Source organism: Chaetura pelagica, unplaced genomic scaffold (genome assembly GCF_000747805.2).
Source record: "Chaetura pelagica isolate M959 unplaced genomic scaffold, ChaPel_1.0 scaffold3, whole genome shotgun sequence".
NCBI classification, from domain to species: Eukaryota; Metazoa; Chordata; class Aves; order Apodiformes; family Apodidae; genus Chaetura; species Chaetura pelagica.
In genome coordinates this window covers 13475810-13485916 of record NW_009952974.1, presented here as the reverse complement: position 1 = coordinate 13485916, position 10107 = coordinate 13475810, and the positions used below count along the sequence as shown (strand labels likewise).

Below are 10107 nucleotides of genomic sequence, written 5' to 3'. Positions count from 1 at the left end.
TTTTTACTTCCCTCTTTACTTCTTTTGTTTCAACAGTCCTTAATTAACAGCCTGGGTAGAATTCCTTGCCTTAAACTTAAGGTAGTGTGTGTAGGAGCAAGCTGCTAAATGAATACTGTGCATCCATTAAATTGAGTTACTTTAATTTAGCTTCTGAGCTCTATTTGTAATTCTGAGGTCTGTCTAAGGGTAAAATCCTTGGAAGTTCTGTATACACAGAATGGCTGAAACTCTAGTTTCTCACTAGCTAAATAATGGTGTAAAAGTCATGTTAATGTACACCATTTGTTATTTTAGCAGTGATAAATGAGGTTGAGAGAACTTAATTTTTTGACCACTGACCTTTTTAGTTTTGCAGTTTATGCCAACAGCAAACTTAAGAACAAACAAACCCCCCACTTTTGGCTGATCATGGCCATTATTCAGCGTATCTAGGAGAAAAGGTCTGCTTAAGATACTGTAAAGTGCATTATAATTTCTCTACATATTAGCCATTTGTCATAACTTCAGCTATCTCTGTTCTAAAGTTAAGCTGCTTCTGATGTTGGCTGTTAACCACTAAAATGATACTTTACTAGTTATTACTTTTTTAATTAAGCCCATGTATTAGCTATAAAGCCACTTGAGTGCATTGTAAATAAAACGCTGTAATAATGAAGAGCTTTAATTACACTCCCTAAAGTATGCATAGTTCTCAGTAATTTTTTTATTTAAATTATTCACATGTTCCCTTTTTTCTGAAAAGCAGTTTGAATTTCTGTGAAGATGGAGATTCAGCCTTTAAAGTAATTTGAGCAAATTCCAGGGCTGTTCTGTAGTTAGTGAGTTTTCACAGCATTTGGAGCAAGCTAATTGCTTCTGCTAATAAATAATCTAAAATCGATGCTGACAGCAGTTAATTGGCACTGAGACTTTATTCTGTAAAGCACTTGGCTAACGACCTTCCTTAAATTAATAGCATTAAGTGCTATGAGGAAATAAATCTAAGGAATTGCCTGTCATTCGCTTGTCATGTCTAATAACTTCCAATAATGATGGTTGATAGATTTTTGCACACTCCATTATTGAAGTTGGTGCATGTAATTATTCTCCTCATTATATGTAAACAATTAGCAATATTTGGTGTTTCCTTGCAATAAAGCTTTTAAATACAAGTAGCCCATTAGAGTTTAGAAACTATTTTTGAAAGCAAAAATTTCATTTCAATTGAACACAGCAAATCTGCAGGTATCTGAACATGCTACTAGTTCACTGGACTGAGCTTCACCTTTTGGTAACATTAGTAAGTTGCTTGTGAATGGAAGGATATGGGGGGGAAATATTTTGAAGGATTCTATATTGATGTTTTGAATCTTTTCTTTCCAGCTTGAGGAAGTAATGGAGAAGGAAACTTACAAGACTGCTAAATTAATCCTTGAAAGGTTTGATCCAAAATCAAGTGCAAAGGTAAGAATCTTAATATTGATAGTGATTTAATATGAGAGATAGTATGGAGCTGAACATTCAGATAATGTTACTTGTAATTAATTGATAGGAGGCTGAACTACCATCTGCTGGAACATCTGCAACCCCAAGGCCTGGACAAGGTAATAGCCCTGTAAAATGGCTGCTCTTTAGTGTAGATACTTGTCTTTCATATCAATTTCTGCTCTAGAAGTCTCTATGATGAAATTTGTAGATCAATTGACCTTTATTTTGGGTTAATAGACTGTTTATTACACCATGCCTGTTACTGTTCTGTTTTTTTCAGACAAGGGTTCTATTACTAATGACTAATGCACTTCTAGACAGCAGGATGCTTAATGCTGCCTGATGCTAAAGCATTGAGAAAATTAACCTCTTGTGGCATAGTTGCAATTTTTCTAGAATACTAAGTTGCTTTCAAATCTTAAGCAATGTTCGTTGACTTGGCTTTTGAGTTGACTTTCTGGCTAGTTAAACTTTTCTGAATGCAGTGCTTAAACTACTTTTATAGACTGGATAGAGAGATTCCACAAAGTGAGGGCAGAAATCAGTTGCTTTCTAGGTGCAAAGACTGGCTACTTCTTTACTAGTTTATGATGTACCATTTAGAGGTTCTGTTGAATAAGATAATAAAAGAAATAGAAAAACTTGTATGCATGTCAGGGGGGCCTTGATTCTAGATTGCACACGCAGGTTTTGAGACTGAAAAGATCTCTCCCCCACACTCTCCCTGTGGAATATTTGCATTTAAAATGTGGACTATAAATTAAAAAAATATATACATGCAGACAAGCCACTGTTAAGTTTTTCTTAAAGTTGTGTGTAATATGCTGTAGTTTAACTGAAAATGTTAGTATTAATACAGTATAAAGGCCACCTTTTATTATAATACTGAAGATACCTACAAAGATGTCTCAAAAGTGTACTAATTTGCTGTTACAGCCAACTTAGACCTGTAGGGGCTGATGCTCAAGATGAACTGCAGAATCTGATGTGCATAATTTTCCATAAAATAAACATATTCCTTTAGAGCTTGTATTAGAATTGTCAGTTTTGTGTCTGATTCTTGCGAGTAACCAAACTTTTATTTGTCTAGTTTTTGCACTTGGAGTGCTGGTTTTGATGGGTGCAGAGTTCCTGTAGTTACTAACCAAGGTGTTTACAAGATGTATGGTCAAATCCACTGTTTTGTTCTTGCTTAGCTTCAATTTGTTGTGAAGACATTTTTAGCCCATCTTGTTCACATTGATAGTGAGTAGCTGTAGTGCAGTACACCAGCAGTAAAGCTTTTATTACCTCTGGTGTCCTAGGCACAACAGCTTTTTCTCAAGTTTGCTGCTTACCTGTCTCTCCCATGATTCCATTTCTGCAGCATTCATAGTTTTTTCAGACTGAAAGGCCATTATCACACTCTGTGTTCTGTCTTAATCCAGCTCATAGGTAATTGCCGAGAATTGTTGCTGCTTTTTGGCCATGTAAAAGTGGATATTCAGACTGTTGTATTTTATAGGTGAATTGTAGGTCAGGAGGCACACTGTTTGGCTTTATCTGATGAAATTCTGGAGCCTTATTTTCTAAATAACCTGTTCTTGGTATGTGCACTAATTATTTCAATTTTTAGCTATCAAAAAATGACTACCTTATTACTGTTCACACTAAATACCGGCCAAAACAAATACTAGCTTCTGTTTTGTGCAGTGTATAACTTAGATGACACCTAAATGTGGTTGCTGTGTAATTTGGTGTATGCAATATGTGGTAGAATTATGATGTTTGGGAATCATAAAATATCTGTTAGCAAGTTAACATTAAAGCTTCCTTGGTCTCTTCGCTTGCTTTGGACACAAGCTAGGCAGGCAGGAGAACTCACTGATCTTGAGCTCTGTAATTGAGTCTTTTTGAAAAGAGGGTAAATAATGACCAACGTATAATCAGGCTGGACAGTGTTGTGTATGAGGCAGCTGATAAAAGGCAGGTTAGTTGGTATTTTTTTGACTTACCAGTGGAAGTGGAAACTTGTGCATCATGCTGATTAGTTCAGAGATGTAATCAGCATTACATAATAGTTGGTTCTCATGAGAACAACTGGTGGTGCCGTGGTTTATGTAAGTAGCTCTTTTTGCAGCTTTTGTGGTTTTTGACACACATTTAAATAATTGTAGTTTTAACAGATGATTCAGATGAGTCTTGAGTTTGGCATAAGAAAGCACTTGGAAATTCAGAAGGAAGGGAATTAGAAAGCTTAAGTACAGTTTTATATATCCAGAAATGTTTTGACTGGTAGAGTTAAGGAACATATAGTAATTCAGTACTTAGGCTGATTAAAAAAAAAAGGGGAAGTAGATATTGGCAGTGGAATAAATGCTTACCAACAATATCCTGTTGATGGTAACTGCTCCCTTTGTTGTGCTAATACAACTGTTATCAGAGCTGTACTGTAAGATGACTCCATGACCTGAATTAAAGGTCATTGATAATGCAGTAACAGATGGTTTCAAGATAGGATGAGTATAGGTGTGAGAAGGAAGAAATAAACTTCTCGGTTTGTCTTTGCCTCGAAAGCAAACAAGTTATGTGTACTATTTATTGACGTGCATTGTGCTCTAGCTCTCTAAAAATTATGTATTCTTACCTAGAAAAATCAAAGGGTTTTGAAGTAAAGGAGAAATAAAATAGTTATGCTTGTAAACATGAAAGATACAGCTGTCTCACCCCTGGCAATATCTTAATATTCCTTAGGAGATCATACTGAATCATGAGTTGGGAGTAGTAGCCCTGTTAAGTAATGTGCCTGCCTATGTGTCTGTATTGTTCAGTGCTAGTAACTGCAGAATTTGGACACCAGCGTGCTTGAAGAATAAATGTTCCATTTTAAAGTTATTTAGCTGTCTTCTTCACAGAGTTGGTTTGCAGATACACAAAAATAATTCATGGGTGGAAAAGCCTTGGAAAGTTGCAAAACTTCATTAAGACTACCTCAACAGTAGCTGGATGTTGTGTTAGCTTTGAGACATGACAAACGTTACTTTGCTAATGTGGAACCTGAGTTACGGAAATCTGAAACTTTGCAAGATTCTCATTATTAATACATTGCATCTTAACATAAGGCAGTTTGAGAAGTCCATAGGTCATACGTGGTTACTGCTGAAGAAAATTAGGAGATGGACAGCTATTGTGGAGATGGACAGCAAGTTTAAAAGGCATTGGAGGAGTTCATGGGCAACAGAGTCTGTATATGATGCTGAAATGTCTAGAGAGGGCTGTATTCTCAAGCATGCCTGACAATGTGTATATAGATCCTGGGGGTGGTATCAGGGATGTAGGCAACAGAAAGCATTCAGGTTTTTGTGTTGTCATTAAATAACATCTACAACCACTTACTCATAAGTTATTCTGGTACCTTCTTTTACTTGGGGAGCAGCAGTGTTGGCAAGTTCTCTTGAGTATGTGATAAGAATAGAGTCAAAGTCAAATTAACTTCTAAGTGGAGGGGGAAGAAAGTGCCTTGTGAATAACCTGATAAAATTTTGTCAAAACTAGCAGTGAGTCTTGCATTTTTGCCTCTGTAGTGACACTGAAAACTCCTGAAGCACATCTTTCTAATACTGACTGTAAAGTACTTGGGTTGAGCATTTTCGTAGGCACAAAAATATAGGGAGTCATTAAAGTAGCAGTAACCTTGAAAGCCTTTCTGAAGGAGGCTTGCCAAAAATGACCCTTCAGAAAGAACAGGCAAAATGGGCAAAGCTCTTTCAGGTGGCAAGGAAGTTGTTTAGAAATACTGTATTATGGGCTCAGAATAAATGTGGAACCTGTTACCAATCAAAAGAGACTCAGAGCTGTTAAGCAACCAAAATTGGCATGCTTAAGCCGCATGATACAGGAAGACAGCCTTCAAAATGCTGAACTGACATCAATAAATAGGAACTGTAGTAATGACCTTTGTTTTTACATGCAAAACCATAGTAAATCAGGCTTTGTAATGAAAAAGAAGGAATAACATTTTTGCAGTGGATTAAAATGCTTTTTGTAGATATTAAAAATTATTTTGGAACAAGTGGAGTTAGACTTAATTATCACTCATATTTTACCCTTTTACAGAAGGGTTGAGAAATTGCATACCTTTAGCTTGATTTTTTGAAACTAGTACCTGAGTTGAAACTATAATACAAGCTTGAACAATAAGATAAATAAATCATGGTACAGAATCAATATATTGTTTGTAGATGAGCTGTACCTGTTAGTCAGATGGCATGGAGAGGATGATGCAATTATTCTAGTGTAGTTAGACTTGAAAGGTTATTGCTAAGGTCTGTCACAAAAAGCTCTCCAGGAAGTGTCAATGGCAAGGTTCACCATAACTGAATTCTTGGGTTAAAACTTGTCAACACATTTTAGCAGAGCTCATTCTTGCTTTGTGACAATCCAGCGTGTGGCATGTTGGCAGGGTTGCTAAAATAAGTGAATGAAATTACATGATCCAGATTAAGTGTTCTTTTGGTATTAGGAAAAAATGTTTAATTTATCCAATCTGAATTTTTTTAAATAACTGTGGGAACTCAGCCTGGATATTTTAGACTGAATGGTTTTTGGTCCCATGGAAAGCTAAATACTTGGAAGCATGTTTAAACCATAGAATAAAAATAATGGTCAGTTCTCTCTGTATGTTGTGGTTTGAATCTAGCTGTTCATATCACCAACATTCTGCCTTAGAGAACAGAATAATAAAGTAGGTATCTGCTAATTTTCTTCTAGAAGAATTTTGCCCTTGTATGGGGTTTGTTTTGATGGCATACTTAGCCAGACAGCTGGTGATCTTCATAGACCTTTTGGTTTTGTTTGACTCTAATTTGCTGATTAGAATAACCATATTAGTGTACTTAATATCTCTCACTTGCAATGCTAGATGTTAAAATTCAGTGTGCACATGTTCTTGTCAGAAATACGGCAGAGGACCACAGCTCAAAGAAATGCTTCTACATCCCCACCTGTGACTCCTAAACAAGGCTCTCCAAAGCCCCTGCTTCCAGTATCTCCTACTCTGCAGAGAGATGCATCACCTCTGAGTGGACCTCCAGAAAGAACTGCTGTGCAATCCTTGCAGTCAAACGTTTTACCAAGACGTCCTGGATCCCCTGCTACTTCAGTGCCTGGAATGGGTAAACAGAGCACTTAATGTTATTTACAGTTTATATTGTTTTCTCTGGTTACCAATAAAACAGGCCATTTTCAGACAGTATGGAAATGGCATTTTGTTTGGAAATAGCAGAGCAGTTATCTGATTAAGCAGGAGTTCCATATTCAATTAGCCATAACTCTTTACAGCTGGCACCTTTTGATGCTGAAACCTATTGCCTGAGCTCATTTAACTGTTATGGCTTCTTTGTTTAAATGGCAATAAAACTTTGCAGTATTCTGTAGTCAACAATATAGCATACCTTTTTATGTTCTTAGTTTAGAAGAGCTCTACATGTATATAAATCAGGTACAGAGGAGAACTCTTTCAGAATACGTTCATGTTTCTCACTAAACCCTGCTCATATTTTTTAACATACATCTTGACATTTATTTAAATTTTTACTCTAGGAGGTATAGTCATACAATCTATACTCATAGATTAAAGTGTAAAATACCAAATACTCCAGAAAAGCAGACAGTGTTGTAGCTGAATTCTTGTAAAATAGCTTTGGTCTTTTGGTACAAAAGTAAAAAGTTTAGCAACAGGTTGCACTCTGGTAGAGATGAGTGCTCCTTAAATTTTTACTTGATATGCTGCAAATGCTTTTTTCTTGATTTCTGGCTTGATATTCAGATGGGACTGAATTCTGCAGGGTAGAGAGCAAAACTTGGGTTTTGTGGGGGAGGCGTTCTTATTATCCTCATCGATAGTAAAGCTGTGTATGGGTTAGAGCCAGGACTTTCATTTTTTTTGCAGGATGTCTGGCAAGTAGAATCACAAGGCAAGAAAGGTGATTAAATGTTGACATGAAAATAGAAGGGATGCAACTTGCCAAGAATCTTCTGAGCCACCACTGTAATGTGGAATAGTTTTTTGCTCTTTGTACAGTGATCAAGAATACTTTGCCCTCTGTTCCTGATTTTTAGCTCAAGTAACTCAAAGTTTTAGAAACTCTATGTCCTTGCTTACTAACTTCCACAATACAATCTAAAAGTAGGACTATACATAATACATTGACACCTATTCTCTTAATGGGAGACCTTGGGCAGCTGAATGTTAAAAAGCCTGTTTGTATTGTTTAGTGTAGTGGAATTAAACTTGTCATGAAAAGCTGTGATTTCTCACTTCTCTGCAGAGATGGTTAAGCCTAATTTTCTGATAGTAATTGTTTACCTGTATTATGTAACTGGTAATTTTGTTTTTATCCCTGAAGTGAACAGTAAAGGCAAGTTATTAATAAGTCTTGAAGGTACCAAAAATCAGCTCCTTGCACTAGGAAATTGGTCCTTTAGTTACAAACCATGTTTACTGAAACCTGCTTACTGAAAATTTCTTAATGAGTTTAAAATTGTGTGCTCCTTCTCTAAGAAGCTGATTATATAATAAATACATACCAGCTATACATACAATAGTTTTGTTCTCAGGGGAAGATTCAGGCACATTGAATAAGCTGGGTGAAATTCAGCCTTTACTGCAGAAATGGTTTAGAGGAAGAAGGAAAAAGCAAAGGATGTGTTTTAAAGGACAGTTGCCAAGCCTGTTAATGAAAATACTTGATGTAGTTTTTGGGATAATGCTTCACAGGCACGAAGATAAAATTTTAATAGTAATAGTTGGTTTTGACCAAATGCATTATTTTGACATATAGTGCTAGATATAGTAGATAGCAATGGAAGCCACTGGAATTGTCAGTTAATGTGGAAGCCCTGTTTTCTCTTTAATTTCCCCAAACCTTTCAGGCATATCAAATCTGTCAGTTAGCTGTAGTGAAAAGTATGTAAATTCAGTATCTATAAGAGTAGTATCACTGCATCTGAGTTCATGCATGGCTTGTAGCAAATATATATAGCCATAATTATCTCTACATTAGAAAAGATTAATAATTCATTTTTCTTACACTATATTTTGTAGAGGAGAATCAATTTAATGTGTATTACCACAGAGCTTCCATATGTCTGGAAATTAATAACCAGCAGGTAGTTGAGAGTTTGCCAAGCTTTGCAGAAATGACCAGTCTTTCTACACTGATTGCTTTTGATGTTTATATTAATTACTGGTGTCCATAACAGCATGAGAACCAGGATGGTTGGTTAGCGTTATTAGTAGGCAAGTATTTGAACTTATTCTTGGAGTATGTTGTGATGTTTCATTCTAGGTAACTAATTTTTACCTTGTTTAATAACTTCTAGAAACTTTTCATATATTAATGATACACAGGGCATATGGAAATTTGGTCTTCTGTATATAGGGCTAAATACACATTTGAGTGCTCACCAGATATGCACAAAATTATTCTGGAGTTTTAATTTTATTGCAGATAATATCAGTGCTCCAGATCTTCACACCTATGTTGTACGATGTCCATTCACTTTTTTTTAATAGAAGTATTGGGCATTTCAGATTTCTGTGAAGCTTTTTGCCCAGACTGTTCTCTGGACAGCTTTTTCAGGATCTATAAAATGAATTGTTAAGTCCAGTTTGTGTTGCACTGAATTTGTTCTGCCTTGGTGCTGTGAGGGTTTTCTTAGGGTGCCTGCTTGTTGACAGAATAGAGGGATAACATGGGAATGCATTCACTGATTGATATGAATTCAGTTCTCTTGTTTGTGAAAATGAGGGTATTTTAAAAAACACATGTTGAGTATGAAATATTTTTTGTGCTCATTGAAGGGCTGTAAATTGCAGTATTTTCTGATCAAATTTGACTGTGCTTGTAAAGATTAGAACAGTCCATTGAAGACAATTATCCAGTATTGATGAGAAGTGTTTTGAAAGGTTGTGCTGTTAGAAATATTGGAACCTTAATGGCAAGATTAGTCTTATTCTATGTGTAGCACTTTGAAGACATTGCTGAGAATGTTTGATTCCTGCGTTGTTGCTGACATTTACTGCAGAGAATGGAGGTTAGCTGTACATGGCATTCGATTTGAGATTTGCCACAATGTGGCACAGTCTGCCCTTAGTTACTCTTTTTCCTTTGCTGCTCCAGTCCATGAAGGTTGAAAGGTAGAAGGTTTGAGATGGTAATTGCTAGCAGTTACATTTAATGCTGTATTTAAAATTAAAGCGTATCTTGGATCAGCTTATCAAATAGTAGGACTGGTTGTGTTGTCTTTGCCTGTGTATACTCGACATAAGAGGTACATGCTACTTCTGTTTGTATGTTTCTGAAAGAGTATCAGTTGTGTCAGAGTTCTGCCTTTGTGTGTCCTGGTGCTGTCCCCATTCGAGCTGCTACAAGAAAGCTAAATCTGACTTCTGAGAAGCTTGGAGTCCAGTTTTTTCCATGGTATCTTTCAATTAAATGTTCTTCTGAGTTAGTTCCAGTTGCTAACAAACTCTACTCTCTTGGTAGTACTTTATTTGGATTTTTTTAAAATCCTTGTTGTATTTTCAGACAATGGGGTTAGTTTGTTTTACCATTTTAGCTTGCTCTTTGTTTATTTGTCATTATGGGAGAGTCT

The 10107-nt window shown here is 36.1% G+C and overlaps 1 protein-coding gene across 1 annotated transcript in view; it reads left to right on the top strand.

Moving 5' to 3' along the window:
* KIAA1715 (KIAA1715 ortholog) overlaps positions 1 to 10107 on the top strand; it is a 35889-nt gene that overhangs the window by 15533 nt on the left and 10249 nt on the right. The window contains exons 6-8 of the mRNA XM_009996169.1: positions 1366 to 1446; positions 1535 to 1586; positions 6405 to 6623. Coding sequence (XP_009994471.1) covers positions 1366 to 1446; positions 1535 to 1586; positions 6405 to 6623 — 352 coding nt within the window. The remainder of the gene's footprint in view (positions 1 to 1365; positions 1447 to 1534; positions 1587 to 6404; positions 6624 to 10107) is intronic.